Consider the following 26309-nt stretch of genomic DNA (forward strand, 5'->3'; position numbering starts at 1 on the left):
AACTACAGGTACTAGAGACAGAGACTCTACCAACTACAGGTACCAGAGACTCTATAAAACTACAGGTACCAGAGACTCTACCAACTACAGGTACCAGAGACTCTACCAACTACAGGTACCAGAGACTCTACCAACTACAGGTACCAGAGAGAGAGACTCTACCAACTACAGGTACTAGAGACAGAGACTCTACCAACTACAGGTACTAGAGACAGAGACTCTACCAACTACAGGTACCAGAGACAGAGACTCTACCAACTACAGGTACCAGAGACTCTACCAACTACAGGTACCAGAGACTCTACCAACTACAGGTACTAGAGACTCTACCAACTACAGGTACCAGAGACTCTACCAACTACAGGTACCAGAGACTCTACCAACTACAGGTACCAGAGACTCTACCAACTACAGGTACCAGAGACTCTACCAACTACAGGTACCAGAGACTCTACCAACTACAGGTACCAGAGACTCTACCAACTACAGGTACCAGAGACTCTACCAACTACAGGTACCAGAGACAGAGACTCTACCAACTACAGGTACTAGAGACAGAGACTCTACAAACTACAGGTACTAGAGACTCTACCAACTACAGGTACTAGAGACTCTACCAACTACAGGTACTAGAGACTCTACCAACTACAGGTACTAGAGACTCTACCAACTACAGGTACCAGAGACTCTACCAACTACAGGTACCAGAGACTCTACCAACTACAGGTACTAGAGACTCTACCAACTACAGGTACTAGAGACTCTACCAACTACAGGTACTAGAGACTCTACCAACTACAGGTACTAGAGACTCTACCAACTACAGGTACTAGAGACTCTACCAACTACAGGTACTAGAGACTCTACCAACTACAGGTACTAGAGACTCTACCAACTACAGGTACTAGAGACTCTACCAACTACAGGTACCAGAGACTCTACCAACTACAGGTACTAGGTACCAGAGACTCTACCAACTACAGGTACTAGAGACAAAGACTCTACCAACTACAGGTACTAGAGACAAAGACTCTACCAACTACAGGTACTAGAGACAAAGACTCTAGCAACTACAGGTACCAGAGACTCTAGCAACTACAGGTACCAGAGACTCTACCAACTACAGGTACCAGAGACTCTACCAACTACAGGTACCAGAGACTCTACCAACTACAGGTACCAGAGACTCTACCAACTACAGGTACTAGAGACTCTACCAACTACAGGTACCAGAGACTCTACCAACTACAGGTACCAGAGACTCTACCAACTACAGGTACCAGAGACTACCAACTACAGGTACCAGAGACTCTACCAACTACAGGTACCAGAGACTCTACCAACTACAGGTACCAGAGACTCTACCAACTACAGGTACCAGAGACTCTACCAACTACAGGTACCAGAGACTCTACCAACTACAGGTACCAGAGACTCTACCAACTACAGGTACCAGAGACTCTACCAACTACAGGTACCAGAGACTCTACCAACTACAAGTACCAGAGACTCTACCAACTACAGGTACCAGAGACAGAGACTCTACCAACTACAGGTACCAGAGACTCTACCAACTACAGGTACCAGAGACTCTACCAACTACAGGTACCAGAGACTCTACCAACTACAGGTACCAGAGACTCTACCAACTACAGGTACCAGAGACTCTACCAACTACAGGTACCTGAGACTCTTCCAACTACAGGTACCAGAGACTCTACCAACTACAGGTTCCAGAGACTCTACCAACTACAGGTTCCAGAGACTCTACCAACTACAGGTACCAGAGACTCTACCAACTACATGTACCAGAGACAGAGACTCTACCAACTACAGGTACCAGAGACTCTACCAACTACAGGTACCAGAGACAGAGACTCTACCAACTACAGGTACTAGAGACAGAGACTCTACCAACTACAGGTACCAGAGACAGAGACTCTACCAACTACAGGTACCAGAGACTCTACCAACTACAGGTACCAGAGACAGAGACTCTACCAACTACAGGTACCAGAGACTCTACCAACTACAGGTACCAGAGACAGAGACTCTACCAACTACAGGTACCAGAGACTCTACCAACTACAGGTACTAGAGACAGAGACTCTACCAACTACAGGTACTAGAGACAGAGACTCTACCAACTACAGGTACTAGAGACAGAGACTCTACCAACTACAGGTACCAGAGACTCTATAAAACTACAGGTACCAGAGACGTTGTGTGTGCATGCTAACGTCTGTGCCTCTCCTTCAGGACCAGTACCCTAACCTGTTGAGCAGTGCTCGGGGACAGGGGACATTCTGTGCCATCGACATCCGTGATGACGCCACACGCAACAGCATCATCCTCAAAGCCCGGGACAAGGGTAAGAGAGACTATTCACACACACACACAGATGGATGGATTGATAGGGACACACCCGTGTACAAACACACAACCCACACACACAGATATGGACAGACAGACAGAAACACCTGCGTACACACTCATATCCACACTCCACGCTGGTGATGTTCTGTGTAACCTCTATCTTCTCTGTCTGTCTCTCAGGTGTTCTGCTGGGTGGCTGTGGAGATCGGTCCATCCGGTTCCGTCCTGCTCTGGTGTTTAAAGAGTACCATGTTCACATGTTCCTGAACGTGTTCAGCGACGTCCTGGCAGAACACAACTAGAACCCTGCCCCGGTCCCTTCCACACTGGACTGGGCCAAACCAACATAAGCCAAGACCAGCTGGGGATGCGGTGTAGGGGAGAGGAAGCACAAGAGTCTTAACCTATCACAGAGGCTCACACAGTAACGCATACACTTAAAGGGATGCTACGGGATTGAAGCCCTTTTTCTCCTTCCCCAGAGTCAGATGATACTCGTGGATACCATTTATATGTATCTGTGTGCTGTTTGAAGGAAGTTGCTAACTAGCGCAATTGCTAACTAGCATTAGCGCAATGACTGGAAACGTTGGCTCGTGAAACTACCTCTAACTTCCTTTAACCTGGACACAGAGACATAAAAATGGTATCCACGAGTTCATCTGACTCTGGGGAAGTGGATAAAGGGCCTCACTGCCACAATCCTGAAGTATCCCTTTAACACATACTCAAACACACACCATACACACACACACACTTGAATTTGTCCCATTGCTCATGTGGCAGTCCTAGCATTCCGCATGTCACAAGGCACAAGCACAAAACATAGTCTTATTTTGGTCATATCACACAAACCCTCCAACTCCCTAACAGATGAAGGAACAGCAAGATATTTTAGAACAAACACACCTGACAGGAGTGGTTAGCAGCAAGCTAACCTAAACGAGGTTGTAATGATACAAAATGGCCGCTGCACGCCGACCTTTAACCCCTGACCTTGAGATGATGTCCTAGTTTGTGTTCTGTGAGTCCTCTGAGTGTCCTAGCTCTTTTTAACAGAACAATTATGTTTCCGTTTGACTTGGATTATCTCAACCCCTGACATTGGGATTTTATGAAGGAGAATATTATATTACATGATTTAGTGTGTCTGCATGTTGTTGTTCCTGAACTTCCTTTGGGTTGAAGGAATTGAGACCTGGGTTCCAGACTCGCTGTAGGGCTAACAGTCTATTTTAAACCCCCACTTATTAACACATAACCATACAAACCTACAGATATACCCATGTTTAAATTGAAGGCAGGTTTTTGCAGTCAGGACCGCTAATAAAAAGATGTATTATATTTGTTGACTTGTTTGGGACGTAGTCGTAGTAGTGCATCTTGCCATATTCATCCGGTTTCCTCATGAAACGACTGGACTCATTATTGATGTACAGCACAAGGTGTCTACGTTCTGAATGCCTGTTGTTTTTGTTTTTTTAAATGTTGTGGACAGGTTGAAATAGCAGCAGTAACACCAAGGAGTAGGCTTCAGCAGAAGCTTTATAATATGGCCATGACGATGGTGATGGCGATTACAGTGATGATGATACCTGTCTTGTTAACCAGCCCAATCAGTATTGTATAGAGAGCTGATTTCCTGGTAACCCTTAATAATCAGTATTGTATAGAGAGCTGATTTCCTGGTAACCCTTAATAATCAGTATTGTATAGAGAGCTGATTTCCTGGTAACCCTTAACAATCAGTATTGTATAGAGAGCTGATTTCCTGGTAACCCTTAACAATCAGTATTGTATAGAGAGCTGATTTCCTGGTAACCCTTAACAATCAGTATTGTATAGAGAGCTGATTTCCTGGTAACCCTTAACAATCAGTATTGTATAGAGAGCTGATTTCCTGGTAACCCTTAACAATAGTAGAAGCATTGCTATGTTTGTTTACATTGTTCTGTGAGGTTAGAGGTTATTGCAGATCTCTAATTATTGTTGTCTATGAAGAATCCTCTTTATGTATCCTAAAATAAAACCAGAATCCCATTTTAATGAATTCCTCTGGAGTTTGTGTTCCTTATCATATGGTTCTGTTCTGTTTTACCTGACACAGGGACACTGAGGATTCATACCAAACCCAAAACCCTGGATAGAAGGGCTCAGTGAATGTGTGGAGGTGGGTCAGTGTGTCAGTGGAGACTCTATAGAAGGACAGAGTGCCAGCTGGCCAGTCTGTTGGAGTGGGCTGATGGGACAGGTATATCCGTTTCCTTGTTATTGTGCCAGGCAGTGTGACTATCGTTGGAACTCCATAGACTCCAGGACTTGTTATTGGCTCCCAGCACACAGTCATTACTGTCTCCTCTCCTGCTGATTCCTTTATATGTCACTCCTATATGAGCCCTCCCACTCCACTCTACCTCCCAGTAACAGCGCCCAGTCAGACCCTCTCTACACAGCACCTGGTCCCAGTAGTTAAATCTCTCTGGGTGATCAGGATACAGCTGGTTCTCTAACCTCCATGTCACCTTCCTGTTCTCCTCAGACAGAGAGAGGAGTCTGTATGCTGTGTTTGGGTCCAGTGTGACATCACAGGCATCTGTTAGGGAAGATCAATATTAGAAATCATTTCCATCAGAATGTTCATCATCAAGGCCTTTTATGAAGACGATGATGTAATGGAATATGACATCTGACAGACAGACTGCTTGTAAATACCTTTTTCTAGTCTCTGGTATTTTGGGGTTAAGTTTGGGACTATAATTGATGTGACTATTACGGATGCCATATAGCCCGTTGTCAACCGGAAAAGTTTGTTTTTGCGATAGTTCCTCTTTAATACATCTGACAGACTGCGCATCAATATGTATTTTGGGGGGTCTTTTCATCTCAAGTCTGATGATTGTGTGACCAGGGGAGGATGGCTCATAATAACGGCTGACCCTAACCCTCCTGTGGTTTACCAGAAAGATGTCAGTTATAGAGTACAATTTACATGTAAACAAACAAACAAAATCAATTGGATACCTGGCTCTGTGCACAGAACCACGTTTAGACTCAATTCACTGAATTCTGTACAGGACTACACACTAAGAAAAGAGGGTTCCTCAAGGGTTCTTTGGGATGGGTGATGGTTCTATGTGGAACCCTTTGAGCACTTCAATGGTTCTTTGCCGTTCACAAAAGTGTTCTTTGCTCTGTAGTGATAATTAAAATGTAAGGGAGCGTGGTTTGCTCACAACCATGAGTGAGTGTCATTCCAGTTGATCTAATCTGTTGTGTTATATTGTGTTATATGTATGACTATGGCCAGTGTTTTGTGAAAGACTCACATATGGCCTTGTGTCAATAGAGAACGCTCGATTTAGTCAGTGGTTCTCAATGTTCTCCTCAGGGACCCCCAGCTGTTCCAGAGCTATCACACCTGATTAAACTGGTCAATTAACACAATAATTCATATCTATGGAATTTTAACAATAATATGGCTACCCAGAATAGAAAACCCTAGATTCTTCTTCTTTGAGATTGATAAAGGCTCTATAAAGAAGTGTTTAAAGGATATTTAACAGAATATTTTTGAATACCACACCAATGGCCAAATGCAGGCTACTGATCAACTCTCTAGGATGCAATATTCGAACTTAAGTTATTAACAAATCGTATTTATAATCATTTGTTTTATCATTATAATCTTATATCATTGTTATTATTATAGTCCTATTTATTCATCTAAACCAGTTATTTTAATAGCCTATGCAAAACGTGTTTTGTTTCATTCTGTTGAGAACGAAACAATCCTGCTCGTATTTACCCTAGAAACAATGGCTTGATTACTTTTGAAATGACCTTAATAAAGTTTCTAAAGGTTTGGTGTGGTGTGGCTGTTAGTCTGTTATAGTGCAGGTCTACGATATGAAGGCAGTGTGCACTGGCGCTCCAACTGACTCCGACAGTTCGACTTGAGGTGAGGAAGAATGTTTTAGGCCGACAGGAGTTACTCCGATAATCTAACAATATAATGCTTATCTTTACATACAACAAATGTAGGAATTAGACTCCTTCTGTGAGTCTATATCTGTTTAGCAGACACAGTAGCCATCTGACATAAAGAATGTGGGTGTTGTAGCATGTCACCAGCATCTCTCTCTCTCTCTCTGGGGCTTCTCTTCTTTTATATAGATTTTGTAATATTAATATCATACAGTGGATGCCTCAGCCTATAGGTCTATGCATGCAATGCCCTGATACATTTAAAGCTCAAATCTCCCAACATCTGAACCGTAAGGTAGAAAATTATTGTTTTAGGAAAGTAGAAACCGATAAAACAATACGCTATCAAGTTTAGAATATGCTACACATCAAAATTCAAAACACAAGGAATGGTGTTTTTGTAATTTGTTATCCCTCATTTATTAATGAGACAGGCTGCATTGGTGGGCGCCCTAATAGTTTATTCATCCAATGGGAGGGGAGCTAGTAGACAGTGGGAGGGGGAGAATAGGTTATTCATCCAATGGGAGGGGAGCTAGTAGACAGTGGGAGGGGGAGAATAGGTTATTCATCCAATGGGAGGGGAGCTAGTAGACAGTGGGAGGGGGAGAATAGGTTATTCATCCAATGGGAGGGGAGCTAGTAGACAGTGGGAGGGGAGTATAGGTTATTCATCCAATGGGAGGGGAGCTAGTAGACAGTATCCAATGGGAGGGGAGCTAGTAGACAGTGGGAGGGGGAGAATAGGTTATTCATCCAATGGGAGGGGAGCTAGTAGACAGTGGGAGGGGGAGAATAGGTTATTCATCCAATGGGAGGGGAGCTAGTAGACAGTGGGAGGGGAGTATAGGTTATTCATCCAATGGGAGGGGAGCTAGTAGACAGTGGGAGGGGGGAGAATAGGTTATTCATCCAATGGGAGGGGAGCTAGTAGACAGTGGGAGGGGGAGTATAGGTTATTCATCCAATGGGAGGGGAGCTAGTAGACAGTGGGAGGGGGAGTATAGGTTATTCATCCAATGGGAGGGGAGCTAGTAGACAGTGGGAGGGGGAGTATAGGTTATTCATCCAATGGGAGGGGAGCTAGTAGACAGTGGGAGGGGGAGTATAGGTTATTCATCCAATGGGAGGGGAGCTAGTAGACAGTGGGAGGGGAAGTATAGGTTATTCATCCAATGGGAGGGGAGCTAGTAGACAGTGGGAGGGGGAGAATAGGTTATTCATCCAATGGGAGGGGAGCTAGTAGACAGTGGGAGGGGAGTATAGGTTATTCATCCAATGGGAGGGGAGCTAGTAGACAGTGGGAGGGGGAGAATAGGTTATTCATCCAATGGGAGGGGAGCTAGTAGACAGTGGGAGGGGGAGTATAGGTTATTCATCCAATGGGAGGGGAGCTAGTAGACAGTGGGAAGGGGGAGAATAGGTTATTCATCCAATGGGAGGGGAGCTAGTAGACAGTGGGAGGGGGAGAATAGGTTATTCATCCAATGGGAGGGGAGCTAGTAGACAGTGGGAAGGGGGAGAATAGGTTATTCATCCAATGGGAGGGGAGCTAGTAGACAGTGGGAGGGGGAGAATAGGTTATTCTTCCCAGCAGCCAATACTCACATTTCTTTAGCCCTGGTATGATTCTGCACTTTTCACCATTTTCAATGCTGAAGGAGAATCAAATAGACAGTTAAACACACACACACACACACACACACACACACACACACACACACACACACACACACACACACACACACACACACACACACACACACACACACACACAAAAAGAAAAATAATTACGCATTACGGACATTCAGATTTGTCGTGACGTTGTATTAGTTAATGTGACGACTGTTGCTCATCGAATGATTAACGGTTTATAATTGCGTGATTAAATGAATTAAGCAATGAATCAAGCAATTATTAACTCATCAACCTGGGGCACCATGGGAACAGTATTTTGATTGAGTTTCTATTTCCCAAATTAACTCAAAGGATATCAGAATATCGATTTTACAACAGTCGCTAAATTAATCAATTTCCTCTACAGTCTCATTCTGAACGTCGCATAATCCGGGAATCTGCACGGACCCGGGCTTCACCAATGAGTTTACCACACCAATCTTAGTTGATTATTTATTTACTAGCAAGCTAAAATGATGATAAAAATACACATACACAAAACACAGTCTAGCTATTGATTAGGACTTAGTATAACGGGCCAACACACTATGGCGCGTGTTACCCAAAATGGGGATTTAAAAGAGAGAGAAACCAAGAAAGTACACGAGAGAAATATACATTTGGGTTCATTTGTCAGCCATGCTTATTTAAACCTAGCCTTGCCCCGAACTGCTGCTCTTATTTGTCAGAATATAATGATGTAATTACGTGTTGGAGGTCTCAGGTGGGAAGCTCCGCGTGTGTCGTTTAGGCTTCTCAATGACGCACTTCTCCGGCGCAACTCTCTGGTTGTCCTCACGATGTCAGTGTCCTTCTTGGCTAAGTGGTCTGATCCCTCGCCCTTGATCTGAAAGGGGTCTTCTGAGGACAGACAGATCTGTAGCTCAGAGCTCACAGCTTCGGACTCGAACGGTGTATATACCACGATTCAATGGAGAGTGGAGGCTGGGTGGTTCGGCTTGAATTCACCCGCTTAGACACAGCTACTCGTCCGTAGCTCGTGTAGAAAAAGATTTCTTTGTCTTCAACCTTGTGTTTCGTTTTGGGGTTCGTTGACTTTGTTAGACCTTCGCTGCAGCTTGGGGTCAATTAGTCTGATATGTTAATTCTTCACTCTCCTGTCTTATACCCCTGGGTCAGAAGTGGGCGTAACCGCCTTTAGGGCAATTCTCTGGGCGGACCAAGTTAAGGGGCAAGGCCTAGATTTGACTAAAATCCTATTTTAGACACTACCTTCACATCTCATCTTTACCAAAACATTCTCTTTGATTTGGATATTTTCCACACAACGTACAATGTATAAACATCAGGCATATACTGGGAAAACTCTTAAAGGTACAATGTTTTCATAATAACGTCATCTCTTAACCTTTAATAACAATACAAAAGTTACATACATTTTCATATTCCACCTCTCGTCATGACCACCGTTGTGGCTGACGGAAACCATTGTTCCAAAGTCCCTTTATTGCATGTTTAATGTTCTGAGGCCAGAATTCCATTGTGAGGACAAAGGAATTTCTCTGTGGCCTAAGGTTTATTATGGCGTGAGGGGTCATAAAACCCCCACATCTTCAGACCCCTAGATCTCTCCTCCTCTGTTGGGGGTTTGGGAGATAATCTGTAGGGTGGTGGTCTCCTGTACCCTGACCTGATCAGGACAGTCATGACAGATTCTATGAGAAAGAGACAAAGAAAGAGCTCCAAACACTGTCCTAATTTAACTGGATGTTTGGCCCACAAGTTATCAATTTACTCAAGTTTCTCCAGTCTCCAGTGTGGATCCTCCAGTCCAGCAGAGAGCAGTCTGACTCCTGAGTCTCCTGGGTGATTGTAGCTCAGGTCCAGCTCTCTCAGGTATGAGGGGTTTGACCTCAGAGCTGATACCAGAGAAGCACAGCCTTCCTCTGTGACCAGACAGCCTGACAGCCTGCAGAGTTAAACATTATTTAACCACACTGACTAAATACCAGACCACACCAGACAATACAACCTTATCTTCTCATTCTCAGATGCTCTTAGTAACAACACGTCACGTCCCTGACAGACCTGGATTCAAATAGTGTCTGATTTTCTTTCAAATAGGTTTAGGCACACTTTCTTTAAAACATGAGGTTCTAATGACCATCTTGTTTAATTCAGCTAAACTAAGTATTTAGATATTTGTTTCCTTACCTTGACAGCAGTCTATGTACAAGGAGGGACTGCAGTAAACAAGCTAGCCACTGACAACAAATGCTAATAATAACATTTTTCAGCCCAAAACCCGATGTAAGTCAATCTCCTCTGTTGAGCATGCACCGTAAAAATGTTCCTGTTATTTTTTCAGTCCAGTTGCCTGTAAGTTACCCTAAAAAAGTACAGTATGTTACCGTATTTTATGGTATCCAATATTGTTACTTTAATATTAGTGACAACATTAGTGAGGTCACTGATGTTGGGGGATTAGCAGTTGGCGTTCCAATTCATCCCAAAGGTGTTCGATGGGGTTGAGGTCAGGGTTCTGTGCAGGCCAGTCAATTTCTTCCACACCAATCTCGACAAACCATTTCTGTATGGAAGTCGCATTGTGCACGGGGGCATTGTCATGCTGAAACAGGAAAGGGCCTTCCCCAAACCTTTGCCACAAAGTTGGAAGCACAGAATGTAATTGTATGCTGTAGTGTTAAGATTCCCCTTCACTGGAACTAAGGGGCCTAAGGCTGAACCATGGAAAACAGCCCCAGACCATTATTCCTCCTCCACCAAACATTACAGTTGGCACTATGCATTGGGGCAGGTAGCGTTCTCCTAGCATCCGCCAAACCCAGATTTGTCCGTCGGACTGCCAGATGGTGAAGCGTGATTCATCACTCCAGAGAATGCGTTTCCACTACTCCAGAGTCCAATGGAGGCGAGCTTTACACCACTCCAGCCAACGCTTGGCCTTGCGCATGGTGATCTTAGGCTTGTGTGCAGCTGTTCGGCAGTTTGAAACTTGGTAGTGAGTGTTGCAACACGAGGACAGCCGTTTTTTACGCGCTTCAGCACTCGGAGGTCACGTTCTGTGAGCTTATGTGGCCTACCACTTCACAGCTGAGGCATTGTTGCTCCTAGACGTTTCCACTTCACAATAACAGCACTTACAGTTGACTGGGGCAGCTCTAGCAGGGCAGAAATGTGACTAATTGACTGCCAATGTTTGTCTATGGAGATTGCATGGTTGTGTGCTCGATTTGACACACCTGTCAGCAAAGGGTGTGGCTGAAATAGCCAAATCCACTAATTTGAAGGAGTGTCCACATACGTTTGTATATAGTGTATGTTAATGAGCCAGAAACAACAATATCATGCAATCTCTAGTGGTGAAAAGATTTTTGGCGCTCCAAAAATACGGTACGGTACTGTATTCTGTGGGTGAAATTACAGTAATTATTTCCCTTCCCACAACTTTTTCCCACAATGTATCATAATTTACAGTATGCTGCAGAATAATGCTTATACCTTATAATACCTTATGGAACAGGGGGGACTGTGAAGAGACACACACACAGGCACAGACACACATGATAAGACATGCACACACACGTACACATGGATTTTGTATTGTAGATATGTGGACTGAGGGAACACACTTAATGTGTTGTGAAAAGTGTTATGAAGAGCCTTAATGTTGCTGGACCCCAGGTAGAGTAACTGTTGCCTTGTCACCAGCTAATGGGGATCCTTAATAAATACAAATTCAAATATCTCTGTCCAGTGTCTGTGTTATTTTTCCCATCTTAATCTTTCATTTTTATTGGCCAGTCTGAGATATGGCTTTTTCTTTGCAACTCTGCCTAGAAGGCCAGCATCCCGGAGTCGCCTCTTCACTGTTGACGTTGAGACTGGTGTTTTGCGGGTACTATTTAATGAAGCTGCCAGTTGAAGACAAATGTACTTGTCCTCTTGCTCAGTTGTGCACCGGGGCCTCCCACTCTTCTTTCTATTCTGGTTAGAGACAGTTTGCGCCGTTCTGTGAAGGGAGTAGTACACAGCGTTGTACGAGATCTTCAGTTTCTTGGCAATTTCTCGCATGGAAATGGCCTTAATTTCTCAGAACAAGAATAGACTGACAAGTTTCAAAAGAAAGTTATTTGTTTCTGGCCATTTTGAGATACTCAACTACTCTAAGGAAAGCCAGTTTTATTGCTTCTTTAATCAGAACAATAGTTTTCAGCTGTGCTAACATAATTGCAAAAGGGTTTTCTAATGATCAATTAGCCTTTTAAAATGATAAACTTGGAATAGCTAACACAACGTGCCATTGGAACACAGGAGTGATGGTTGCTGATAATGTGCCTCTGTAGATATTCCATTAAAAATCTGCCATTTCCAGCTTCAATAGTCATTTACAACATTAACAATGTCTATCAAACGGTATTTCTGATCAATTTGATGTTATTTTAATGGACAACATTTTTTGCTCTTCTTTCAAAACAAGGACATTTCTAAATGACCCCAAACTTTTGAACAGTAGTGTATGGAACTGTTCTAAATTAGCAAAAATATCAAAACATTTCTAAAAACCTGTTTTCTTTTATTACATTTTTGAATAATGTGGAAAAAGTCAAGGGGTCTGAATAGTGAATACTTTCCAAAGGTACCAAACACATAAAGTCCATTGTAAAACATGTGGTTCTAATAAACTATCACTTGATGAACTAATACAGACTACTGACCTCAGAGTCTCCAGTTTACAGTGGGGATTCTCCAGTCCAGCAGAGAGCAGCTTCACTCCTGAATCCTTCAGGTCATTGTTACTCAGGTCCAGCTCTCTCAGGTGTGAGGGGTTTAACCTCATTGCTGAGACCAGAAAAGCCCAGCCTTCCTCTGTGAGCAGACAGCCGGACAGCCTGACAGAGAGATTACATTTGAAGGGTTCAAGGGGGCCACTTTGATGATCACACGTCTTACAAGTCTCATTCCAATTGACAGAACCTCAAGTTTAAAACCCAACCACCATGTCAACTGTATGGTCAGTCTAATCACATACTGTATATGGTCAGTCTAATCACATACTGTATACGGTCAGTCTAATCACATACTATATACGGTCAGTCTAATCACATACTGTATATGGTCAGTCTAATCACATACTGTATACGGTCAGTCTAATCACATACTGTATACGGTCAGTCTAATCACATACTGTATGGTCAGTCTAATCACATACTGTATACAGTCAGTCTAATCACATACTGTATATGGTCAGTCTAATCACATACTGTATACGGTCAGTCTAATCACATACTATATACGGTCAGTCTAATCACATACTGTATATGGTCAGTCTAATCACATACTGTATACGGTCAGTCTAATCACATACTGTATGGTCAGTCTAATCACATACTGTATATGGTCAGTCTAATCACATACTGTATGGCCAGTCTAATCACATACTGTATACAGTCAGTCTAATCACATACTGTATATGGTCAGTCTAATCACATACTGTATACAGTCAGTCTAATCACATACTGTATATGGTCAGTCTAATCACATACTGTATATGGTCAGTCTAATCACATACTGTATATGGTCAGTCTCATCACATACTGTATGGCCAGTCTAATCACATACTGTATACAGTCAGTCTCATCACATACTGTATATGGTCAGTCTAATCACATACTGTATACAGTCAGTCTAATCACATACTGTATATGGTCAGTCTAATCACATACTGTATATGGTCAGTCTAATCACATACTGTATACGGTCAGTCTAATCACATACTGTATGGCCAGTCTAATCACATACTGTATATGGTCAGTCTCATCACATACTGTATGGCCAGTCTAATCACATACTGTATACAGTCAGTCTAATCACATACTGTATACAGTCAGTCTCATCACATACTGTATATGGTCAGTCTAATCACATACTGTATATGGTCAGTCTAATCACATACTGTATACAGTCAGTCTCATCACATACTGTATATGGTCAGTCTAATCACATACTGTATATGGTCAGTCTAATCACATACTGTATACAGTCAGTCTCATCACATACTGTATATGGTCAGTCTAATCACATACTGTATACGGTCAGTCTAATCACATACTGTATACAGTCAGTCTAATCACATACTGTATATGGTCAGTCTAATCACATACTGTATACAGTCAGTCTAATCACATACTGTATATGGTCAGTCTAATCACATACTGTATATGGTCAGTCTAATCACATACTGTATATGGTCAGTCTCATCACATACTGTATGGCCAGTCTAATCACATACTGTATACAGTCAGTCTCATCACATACTGTATATGGTCAGTCTAATCACATACTGTATACAGTCAGTCTAATCACATACTGTATATGGTCAGTCTAATCACATACTGTATATGGTCAGTCTAATCACATACTGTATATGGTCAGTCTAATCACATACTGTATATGGTCAGTCTAATCACATACTGTATACGGTCAGTCTAATCACATACTGTATATGGTCAGTCTCATCACATACTGTATGGCCAGTCTAATCACATACTGTATACAGTCAGTCTAATCACATACTGTATACAGTCAGTCTCATCACATACTGTATATGGTCAGTCTAATCACATACTGTATATGGTCAGTCTAATCACATACTGTATACGGTCAGTCTAATCACATACTGTATGGCCAGTCTAATCACATACTGTATACGGTCAGTCTAATCACATACTGTATACGGTCAGTCTAATCAGTCTAATCACATACTGTATACGGTCAGTCTAATCACATACTGTATATGGTCAGTCTAATCACATACTGTATACGGTCAGTCTAATCACATACTGTATACGGTCAGTCTAATCAGTCTAATCACATACTGTATATGGTCAGTCTAATCACATACTGTATATGGTCAGTCTAATCACATACTGTATACGGTCAGTCTAATCACATACTGTATATGGTCAGTCTCATCACATACTGTATGGCCAGTCTAATCACATACTGTATACAGTCAGTCTAATCACATACTGTATACAGTCAGTCTCATCACATACTGTATATGGTCAGTCTAATCACATACTGTATATGGTCAGTCTAATCACATACTGTATACGGTCAGTCTAATCACATACTGTATGGCCAGTCTAATCACATACTGTATACGGTCAGTCTAATCACATACTGTATACGGTCAGTCTAATCAGTCTAATCACATACTGTATACGGTCAGTCTAATCACATACTGTATATGGTCAGTCTAATCACATACTGTATACGGTCAGTCTAATCACATACTGTATACGGTCAGTCTAATCAGTCTAATCACATACTGTATACGGTCAGTCTAATCACATACTGTACTGTATGGTGAGTTAGATTTTCATTTACAAACAGGGTTTTAATTGGTTAGCTTGGGAACAGTGATAGTTCAGTTTAATGGAAACTAAAGAACAGCAGGAATACGGAGTAGACATATGTGGATTTAATGACAAAACAATAAGATTCACTGACCTCAGTCTCCAGTTTACACTGTGGATTCTCCAGTCCAGCAGAGAGCAGCTTCACTCCTGAATCCTTCAGGTCATTGTCACTTAGGTCCAGCTCTCTCAGGTGTTGTGTACAGAGCTGAGGCCAAGGCTTCACAGCATTTCACAGTGAGGTTACACTCATTAAGCCTTTGAAAAGTAAAACACAATGAACATTCATTTAGACCACTGTGTGTACATGTAGCAGAGCATTTGAGAATCAACAATGAATTTGTAATATGCTAATGCATATCTGTGTATTCTGACTGATGATTATATTAAAAACCCCATATTTACAGAGCGGTTTGGGAGGCTTTGACCACTGGCAGCAGCCTCAGAAAACCTTCCTCTGATCTGGAGTATTTCTTCAGGTCAAACACATCCAGCTCCTTTTCTGAAGTCAGCAACACAAAGACCAGAGCTGACCACTGTGCAGGTGACAGTTTGGCTTCTGAGAGACTTCCTGAGCTCAGGTAGCTTTGGATCTCCTCCACTAGAGAATGGTCATTCAGTTCATTCAGACAGTGGAACAGATTGATGCACCTCTCTGGAGAGGGATTCTCCCTGATCTTCTCCTTGATGTACTTGACTGTTTCCTCATTGTCCTCTGAACTTCTTGTTCTCTCGTTCAGTAAGCCTCGTAAGAGAATCTGATTGGACTCCAGTGAGAGACCCAGAAGGAAACGAAGGAACAAGTCCAGGTGTCCATTCTTACTCTGTAAGGCCTTGTCCACTGCACGCTTGTGGAATTCATTTGTCGATATTGTCCTGAACTGCGTGAGAGGCATTTGGGGGGTTGACAGTGTCTTAGATAATAGATTTCGATTTCTGTTGTTGAATGAGAGAAAGACATATACAGGAGCCAGAAACTCCTGTATGCTGAGATGCACAAAGCAGTACACCTTCTCCTTGGAAATCCTAGTCTCCTGTCTAAAGATCTGTGTGCACACTCCTGAGTACACTGAGGCTTCAGTGACATCAATGCCACACTCTTCCAGGTCTGACTTGTAGAAGATCAGGTTGCCATTTTGAAGCTGTTGAAAAGCCAGCTTACATATTTTCATTATCATCTTTTTATCCCAGTGTGACACTGTCTTAGCTTGTCCATGATACTTCCTATTCTTCTGTTTGGACTGAAATACAAAGAATTGTGAGTACATCTCAGTCAGGTTCTTGGGTATCTCTCCTGTCTTCTTTTCAGACAACAGGTCTTCAAGAACTGTGGCAGAAATCCAACAGAAGATCGGTATGTGGCACATGATGTGGAGGCTCCTTGATGTCTTTATGTGAGTGATTATTTTGCTGGCCACGTCCTCATCACTGAATCTCTTCCTGAAGTACTCTTCCTTCTGTGGATCGTTAAACACTCGTACCTCCGTCACCTGGTCAACACACTCAGGAGGGATCTGATTGGCTGCTGCAGACCGGGAGGTTATCCAGAGGAGAGCAGAGGGAAGCAGCTTCCTGTGGATGAGGTTTGTCAACAGCACGTCCACTGAGGTTGACTTTGTCACATCACGGCAACTCTTGTTATTTTCAAAGTCTAGGGGCAGTCGGCACTCATCCCTGTAGCTCAGTTGGTAGAGCATGGTGTTTGCAACGCCAGGGTTGTGGGTTCGATTCCCACGGGGGGCCAGCACAGAAAAAAAATATATATATATATATGTATGAAAGGAAATGTATGCATTCACTACTGTAAGTCGCTCTGGATAAGAGCGTCTGCTAAATGACAATTTTTATCAAAGATAAACAGAAATTTGAAATTGTTGTTCTTGAAAATTCCTGATTCTTTCACACCTACAAAAAAATTATCTACAATGCCAACAAAGCTATGCTCTTCCTTTTTCATCAAATTCAGCTCTGGAAAAGGGAGTGGAAAAATGAAATGAATGTCTTGGTTTGCGTTTCCTCTAGCCCAGTCCAGAATGAACTTCTGCACAGATACACTTTTTCCAATGCCAGCGACTCCCTTTGTCAGCACAGTTCTGATATGTTTGCCTCGTCCAGTTAAGGGTTTAAAGATGTCATTGCATTTGATTGATGTCTCTGGTCTTGCTGGTCTCCTGATTGTTGTCTCAATATGCCTCACCTCATGTCCAGTTATGACCTCTCCACTTCCACCCTCTGTGATGTAGAGCGCTGTGTAGATCTCATTGAGATCTACTGAATTTCCTGCTTCAGGTATCCCCTCAAATACATTTGTATATGTATCTTTCAGGTAAGACTTGAGTTTCCAATGGTATGCAGAACTATATATCCAAACAACATTTAATTTAGTAAATGTTCAAAGACATGAAGAAAAGAGGGTTTCTCAAAGGTTCTCTGGGACATACCCCTTCCTCTTTCTCTTAGCAGCGGTTGGTGTTGAGAAAGAAGCTGTTGAGGAAACATCTAATTCTTCTGTTCTAGTTCAGAGTCCCTCTGCAGATCCTTCCCTCCAACAACATTGAGACTGAAGACCCTGGTGTTGTCCCTACACTTCCTGTTTAGAAGTCTATAAAATATGGTCATATTTAATCAACATTTTAATATTGATTAATGTGCTAGCCTCCCTACACTGGCTTCCTGTTAAGGCAAGGGCTGATTTCAAGGTTTACTGCTAACCTACAAAGCATTACATGGGCTTGATCCTACCTACCTTTCCGATTTGGTCCTGCCGTACATACCTACACGTACGCTACGGTCACAAGACGCAGGCCTCCTAATTGTCCCTAGAATTCGCAGACTCGGTCTCAACCTTTAAGTCTTTACTGAAGACTCATCTCTTCAGTAGGTCATATGATTGAGTGTAGTCTGGCCCAGGAGTGTGAAGGTGAACGGAAAGGCTCTGGAGCAAAAAAACACCCTTGCTGTCTCTGCCTGGCCGGTTCCCCTCTCTCCACTGGGATTCTCTGCCTCTAACCCTATTACAGGGGCTGAGTCACTGGCTTACTGGTGCTCTTCCATGCCGTCCCTAGGAGGGGTGCGTCACTTGAGTGGGTTAAGTCACTGACGTGGTCGTCCTGTCTGGGTTGGCTACCTGCCGCCCTGTCATGTGGGCGAGCAGTTTGCTGATGTTAGTTTTGAGAACAGAGTGCCCCATGGTGGCAGTGGGGTTGTGGTATGGGCTGGCATAAGCTACGGACAACAAACACAATTGCATTTAATCAATGGTAATTTGAATGCACAGAGATACCGTGACCAGATCCTGAGGCCCATTGTCATGCCATCCATCTGCACCCATCACCTCATGTTTAAGCATTATAATGCACAGCCCCATGTTGCAAGGATCTGTACATAATTCCTGGAAGCTGAAAATGTCCCAGTTCTTCCATGGCCTGTATACTCACCAGACATGTCACCCATTGAGCATGTTTGGGATGCTCTGGGTAGAAGTGTACGACAGCATGTTCCAGTTCCCACCAATATCCAGAAACTTCGCACAGCCATTGAAGAGGAGTGGGACAACATTCCACAGGCTACAGTGAACAGCCTGATCAACTCTACTTGAAGGAGATGTGTCCCGCTTCATGAGGGAAATGATGGTCACACCAGATACTGACTGGTGTTCTGATCCATGCCCCTACTTAAAAAAAAATATGTTTTTACAGTATCTGAAACCAACAGATGCAAATTCACAGCCATGAAATCCATAGATCAGGGCCTAGTGATTGTATTTCAATTGACTGATTTCCTTAAATCAGGTATTCCCAAAATTGGGTAGGCATACTCGCAGGGGTATGTGCAATGCCGTCAGGTGTACGCCAAATAAAAATGTGATTCACATTTAAAATATATAAATACACACACATATATATATACAGTTGAAGTCGGAGGTTTACATACACGTACATTTAAACTCAGTTTTTCACAATTCCTGACATTTATTCCCTATCTTAGGTCAGTTAGGATCACCACTTTATTTTAAGAATGTGAAATGTCAGAAAAATAGCAGAGAGAATTATTTATTTCAGCTTTTAATTCTTTCATCACATTCCCAGTGGGTCAGAAGTTCACATACACTCAATTAGTATTTGGTAGCATTGCCTTTAAATTGTTTAACTTGGGTCAAACGTTTCAGGTAGGCTTCCACAAGCTTCCCACAATAAGATCAGTGAATTTTGGCCCATTCCTCCTGACAGAGCTGGTGTAACTGAGTCAGGTTTGTAGGCCTCCTTGCTCGCATATGCTTTTTCAGTCCTTCCCACAAATTTTAGATGGGATTGAGGTCAGGGCTTTGTGATGGCCACTCCAATACCTTGACTTTGTTGTCCTTAAGCCATTTTGCCACAACTTTGGATGTATGCTTGGGGTCAATGTCCATTTGGAAGACCCATTTGCGACCAAGCTTTAACTTCCTGACTGATGTCTTGAGATGTTCCTTCAATATATCCACATAATTTTCCTTCCTCATAATGCAATTTTTTTGTGAAGTGCACCAGTCCCTCCTGCAGCAAAGCACCCCCACAACATGATGCTGCCACCCCCGTGCTTCACGGTTGGGATGGTGTTCTTCGGCTTGCAAGCATCCCCCTTTTTCCTCCAAACATAACAATGGTCATTATGGCCAAACAGTTCTATTTTTATTACATCAAACCAGAGGACATTTCTCCAAAAAGTACAATCTTTGTCCCCATGCGCAGTTGCAAACCGTAGTCTGGCTTTCTTATGGCGGTTTTGGAGCAGTGTATTCTTCCTTGCTGAGCGGCCTTTCAGATTATGTTGATATAGGACTCGTTTTACTATGGATATAGATACTTTTGTACCTGTTTCCAGCATCTTCACTAGGTCCTTTGCTGTTGTTCTGGGATTGATTTGCACTTTTCGCACCAAAGTAAGTTAATCTCTAGGAGACAGAATGCGTCTCCTTCCTGAGTGGTATGATGGCTGCGTGGTCCCATGGTGTTTATACTTGCGTACTATTGTTTGTACAGATGAACGTGGTACCTTCAGGCGTTTGGAAATTGCTCCCAAGGATTAACCAGACTTGTGGAGGTCTACAATTTGTTTCTGAGGTCTTGGCTGATTTCTTTTGATTTTCCCATGATGTCAAGCAAAGAGGCACTGAGTTTGAAGGTAGGCCTTGAAATACATACATAGGTACACCTCCATTGACTCAAACGATGTCAATTAGCCTATCAGAAGCTTCTAAAGCCATGACATCATTTTCTGGAATTTTCCAAGCTGTTTAAAGGCACAGTCAACTTAGTGTATGTAAACTTCTGACCCACTGGAATTGTGATACAGTGAATTATAAATAATCTGTCTGTAAACAATTGTTGGAAAAATCACGTGTCATACACAAAGTAGATGTTCTAACCGACTTGCCAAAACTAGTTTGTTAACAATACATTTGTGGAGTGGTTGAAAAACGAGTTTTAATGACTCCAACCTAAGTGTATGTAAACTTCCGACTTCAATTGGATATATTTTATATATTTCTTTTTCTTCACATTTTCAAACAATCCATTTATATTTTCCAACGGTGAGTTTGGGTGAGTTTTTTTTCCTCACCTGAGTAGCCTCGTTTCACTGCTAAAAATAAAATTAAACCATCTAGTGTTCAGCGAAATAACAACAATGTCAAATACAGGTAGCCTAGTCAAATAATTAACATCCAATCACATTTACCGTTACTCTTTCGCTGGAATTCCAGTAACGGTCCGTATGTAGCCAAACATAGCTGCTGCTCATGTTGGTATCTGTACTGATGGCATGAAAGCCATGACAGGGAGACATAGCGAAGTGGTAACGTGCGTGCAAGCAGTTGCTCCTGACGTCACTTGGGTACACTGCAGCATCCACCGAGAGGCTCTTGCTGCCAAGGGAATGCCTGACAGCTTGAAATTCGTTTTGGACACTACAATGAAAAAGGTTAACTTTGTTAAAGCAAGGCCCCTTAACTCTCGTGTATTTTCTGCACTATGCAATGATATGGGCAGCAACCATGCAACGCTTTTACAAAATACAGAAATGCGCTGGTTATCAAGGGGCAAAGTATTGACTTTTTTTTTTTAATTGAGAGATGAGCTTAAAGTTTGCTTTACTGACCATAATTTTCACTTGTCTGACCGCTTGCATGATGACGAGTTTCTCACACGACTGGCCTATCTGGGAGATGTTTTTTCTCGCCTGAATGATCTGAATTTGCTTACCTCGTTACTTCATTTGCACACACTGTATACAGATTTTGTATTGTGTTATTGACTGTACGTTTGTTTATCCCATGTGTAACTCTGTGTTGTTGTTTTCATCGCACTGCTTTGCTTTATCTTGTCCAGGTCGCCGTTGTAAATGAGAACTTATTCTCAACTGGCCTACCTGGTTAAATAAAGGTCAAATAAAAAATAAAAAAAATCTAGGATTACAGGGACTCTCCGCAACTATATTCAATGTGCGGAACATAATTGAGGCTATGATTAAGAAGTTGGAGCTCTTCTCTGTCTGCATTAACAAGGACAACACACGGGTCTTTCCATCATTGTATGATTTTTTGGTGTGCAAATGAACTCAAGCTTACGGACAATGTCAAATGTGATATAGCGAAGCACATGAGTGAGTTGGGTGCGCAATTACACAGGTACTTTCCTGAAACGGACGACACAAACAACTGGATTTGTTATCCCTTTCATACCCTGCCTCCAGTCCACTTACCGATATCTGAATGAGAGAGCCTCATCAAAATTGCAACAAGCGGTTCTGTGAATATTTAATTTAATCAGAAGCCACTGGCAGATTTCTGGATTGGGCTGCACTCAGAGTATCCTGCCTTTGCAAATCAAGCTGTTAAGACACTGATATCCTTTGCAACCATGTACCTATGTGAGAGTGGATTCTCGGCCCTCACTAGCATGAAAACTAATACAGGCACAGACTGTGTGTGGAAAATGATTTAAGACTAAGACTCTCTCCAATACAACCCAACATTGGGTTGTGTGCATCCTTTCAAGCACACACTTCTCATTAACCTGTGGTGAGTTATTCACAATTTTTGATGAACAAATAAGGTTTTATATGTAAGATGGTTAAATAAAGAGCAAAATTATTGATTATTATTATATTAATATTTGTGCCCTGGTCCTATAAGAGCTCTTTGTCATTTCCCACGAGCCAGGTTGTGACAAAAACTCACACTCATTCTTATGTTTAATAAATGTATCGTATGTGTGTGTGTGTGTGTGTGTGTGTGTGTGTGTGTGTGTGTGTGTGTGTGTGTGTGTGTGTGTGTGTGTGTGTGTGTGTGTGTGTGTGTGTGTGTGTGTGTATGTGTGTGTGTGTGTGTTGTAGGCTTACAATGACGGGAAAAACAACATTTGAGAGTGCGCTGACCCTGGTGCTAGAGGGGGTACTCAGCTGGAGGTTGAATGTTTGAAGAGGTAGGGGACTATAAAAAGTTAGGGAACCACTGCCTTAAATGAACTGTAACTCAGTAAAAACGTTGAAATTGTTGCATATTGCGTTTATATATTTTTTTCATGTGTCCAAATCTAGCACACCCCTATCGTGATGACATGCTTCAGAGTAATGAAAAGTGTATTTTTTTACTTCAAAAAACTCAAATCTATATTTAACTGATTAACTAATAACACACAACAGGCAGCCTTGTTTTACTCATCTTAAAAGCTCAATACTTTCTGAGAAGTAACCATTATTTACTATTTACATCTGGGGTTGCTGTACATAACTTTAACCCATTGTATAAGAGATTCACCAAAATCAAAGTAATCCAGGCATTTACATATCAGTTCTAGTCGTACTTTATCAAAGACCTTTTCAAAAATCTGCTATGAAGACCAGGCTTGGTATCTTTGATGTTACATAATGTTGAATTGTTTCGAGTAATTGTCGTATATTATCTCCAATGTATCGTCCATGTAAAAAACCTGTCTGATCCGGATGAAAAATATCAGGTAAAACATTTTTTATTCTATGTGCTATGCATTTCACCAGGATTTTCGCATCACAACATTGAAGTGTTAGAGGCTTCCAGTTTTTTAAATGGACTGGATCTTTATACTTACCACCTGGGTCCTGTTTTAGTAGTAATGAAATCAGACCTTCCTTTTGAGTACCTGAAAGTCTACCATTTGTATAGGAGTAATTAAAACATGCTAATATGGATCTTTGAGTACATTAAAAAAGGTCTGATACTGGTATACTGTCAAGCACTGGTGTTTTTCCAGACTGAAAGTATTTTATTGCCTCAAAGTTCCTCTTCTGTAAGTTGGCCTTCACACAGGTCTTTCTGTAAATGTGTTAATTTTAGATTATTAGTTAAGAAATCCTTACAGTTAACATCATTCAGTGGAAATGGAGGAGACTGAAAAGAAAACATATGCTTAAAATATTTTGCTTCTACTTTCAAAATATAATTGGGTGAATCATGGATGACTCCATTATTTGTAACGAGTTTCTGTAAATGATTTTTGGTAGCATTTCTATGTTGAAGATTCAAGAAATATGTTGTGCATTTTTCACAATTTTCCATCCAATTCGCTTTACTTTGGTATTATATTATACTTCCTCGTTCTTGAATAAGTACCTCCATTTTTTTTTTTTTTCCTCTAACCTATTTTGTGCCTCTATGGTACAGTTTCCATTACCATCTACCTACCTGTTACTTCATCTATTCCCTTTATTAGTTTAATCTCTTTTGAGCTAAACCGCTTTTGTTTTAATGATGTGTATTGTATTGAATGGCCTATAAAAGTACATTTAAAAGTGTCCCATACATTAAGAGGATCTGCTGTACCTATGTTGTGCAGAAATAAGTCAATTATTATTTATTTTGTCTTAGTTAAAAACAAATTGTCATCCAATAGGCTTTGATTAAATGTCCAACATCCCGTCCACGTGGAAATTCTGTAATAGTTATATGGAGGCCAATTAGATGGTGGTCTGATGCATTCAGCCTCCTATTAATACTTTTTAAACCAGTAAGATAGAGACCAGGAAGTAATCAAGACGGCTAGCCTGATTAAGCCTTTTTTAACCTTTACTTATCTAGGCAAGCCAGTATTACAATGGCGGCCAACCCCTTCCCTAACCCGGACGATGCTGGGCCAATAGTGCGCCGCCCTATGGGACTTCCGATCACGGCTGGTTGTGATACACCCCGGGAACGAACGAGGGTCTGTAGTGACACCTCTAGCACTGAGATGCAGTGCCTTAGACCGCTGCGCCACTCGGGAGCTCTCCCCCATGTATATCTCACTAGGTCAGGGTTTTTCAGCCTCCATATATCCACTAGTTCTAATGTATCCATGATCTTCGTGATATCCTTAAGTGCTTGAGGGTGATAGCTTGTAGAGTGATTTCCTTTACGATCCATAGTGGTACTTAAAACAGTATTATAATCTCCCACCTTAATAATAGATTCATTCGTTGCTTGTGAGCTCAATAGATTATTATATATATTTTAGAAGTGTGGATCATCATTATTTGCACTATATAGATGTTACGTTCCTCCTTGTAGGAGGGAGGTGCAGGAATCAGGAGCAGGAGAGCAAGGAAGTCCCAGTGACACAATCGTTTATTCACAGTGTCCCAAACAAACAACAACATGTGGGAAAACAAGCTAAAACAAAATCGCCACACACAGGGAAGAAACACGACACACGGAGGGGAAATTACTACTCCTATACGAACAAATCAAAACGGTAACATTACCGTGAGCAAAGAAAACCCCGTGGTGCATACACGCACCCCTAACAAAGTAACACTGAACAATCCCGCACAAAGACTAGCAGGCAGCGGGCTGTAACTAAACCCAAGGAAATGAACACAGGTGTGATAAAACAGACAGACACAAACGAAAAGGAAAAATTGATCGGTGGCAGCTTGTAGGCCGGCGACGACGACCGCCGAGCGCCGCCCGAACAGGGAGAGGAGCCACCTTCGGCGGAAGTCGTGACAATAGATTAATTAGCCAGATCTGTTTTTGGTCCAATAGCATATTTAAAATAATCCATCTTCCTTGAGTATCTGTTTGCACAGTTTGCACAATCGGATCAACATTTGTATTAATTAGTACAATCACCCCTTTTGAGTTTCTTTGCCCATGAAAAAAATATATTTCTCCCTCCCAGTCCTTTTTCCACCCAACCTCATCTATATTTGTAGAATGAGTTTCCTGTAAACAATATATATTATATATGTCCATTACATGCAAGACACATTTCATGTAGTCCTCATTATATCCTGTTATATTCCTATCAGCAGAAAGACATGTAGTCCTCATTATATCATGTTCAATTCCTATCAGCAGAGAGACATATTTCATGTAGTCCTCATTATATCCTGTTATATTCCTATCAGCAGAGAGACATGCAGTCCTCATTATATCCTGTTATATTCCTATCAGCAGAAAGACATGTAGTCCTTATTATATCCTGTTATATTCCTATCAGCAGAGAGACATATTTCATGTAGTCCTCATTATATCCTGTTATATTCCTATCAGCAGAAAAAAATGTAGACCTCATTATATCCTGTTATATTCCTATCAGCAGAAAAAAATGTAGACCTCATTATATCCTGTTATATTCCTATCAGCAGAGAGACATTTACATTTACATTTTACATTTTAGTCATTTAGCAGACGCTCTTATCCAGAGCGACTTACAGTAGTGAATATTTAGTCCTCATTATATCCTGTTATATTCCTATCAACAGACATGCTGTCCTCATTATGTCGTGTTATATTCCTATCAGCAGAGACATGCAGTCCTCATTATATCCTGTTATATTCCTATCAACAGAGAGACATGCAGTCCTCATTAT

General features: G+C 41.8%; 2 protein-coding genes across 3 annotated transcripts in view; one reads left to right on the top strand and one right to left on the bottom strand.

Annotated features, from left to right (window-relative positions):
• Positions 1-4426, top strand: part of LOC106592407 (4-aminobutyrate aminotransferase, mitochondrial) — a 60610-nt gene extending 56184 nt beyond the window's left edge. For both annotated transcript variants that reach the window (XM_045719679.2, XM_045719680.2), the window contains exons 15-16: positions 2260-2371; positions 2557-4426. In XM_045719679.2, the coding sequence (XP_045575635.1) occupies positions 2260-2371; positions 2557-2678 (234 nt within the window). In that variant the 3' untranslated portion in view covers positions 2679-4426. The remainder of the gene's footprint in view (positions 1-2259; positions 2372-2556) is intronic.
• Positions 3968-18779, bottom strand: LOC106606234 (NLR family CARD domain-containing protein 3-like). Its single transcript, XM_082976113.1, has 8 exons — positions 18775-18779; positions 17286-17797; positions 15846-17118; positions 15645-15698; positions 12738-12854; positions 9794-9967; positions 7969-8015; positions 3968-4969 (listed from the first exon to the last, which is right to left on the bottom strand). Exons 1-8 carry the CDS (start codon positions 18777-18779, stop codon positions 4572-4574), a joined length of 2580 nt encoding a protein of 859 aa, XP_082832239.1. The 3' UTR covers positions 3968-4571.
• Positions 18780-26309: the final 7530 nt, after the last annotated feature.

Source organism: Salmo salar, chromosome 06 (assembly GCF_965601325.2).
Source record: "Salmo salar chromosome 06, fSalSal1, whole genome shotgun sequence".
In the NCBI taxonomy this organism is placed as follows: domain Eukaryota; kingdom Metazoa; phylum Chordata; class Actinopteri; order Salmoniformes; family Salmonidae; genus Salmo; species Salmo salar.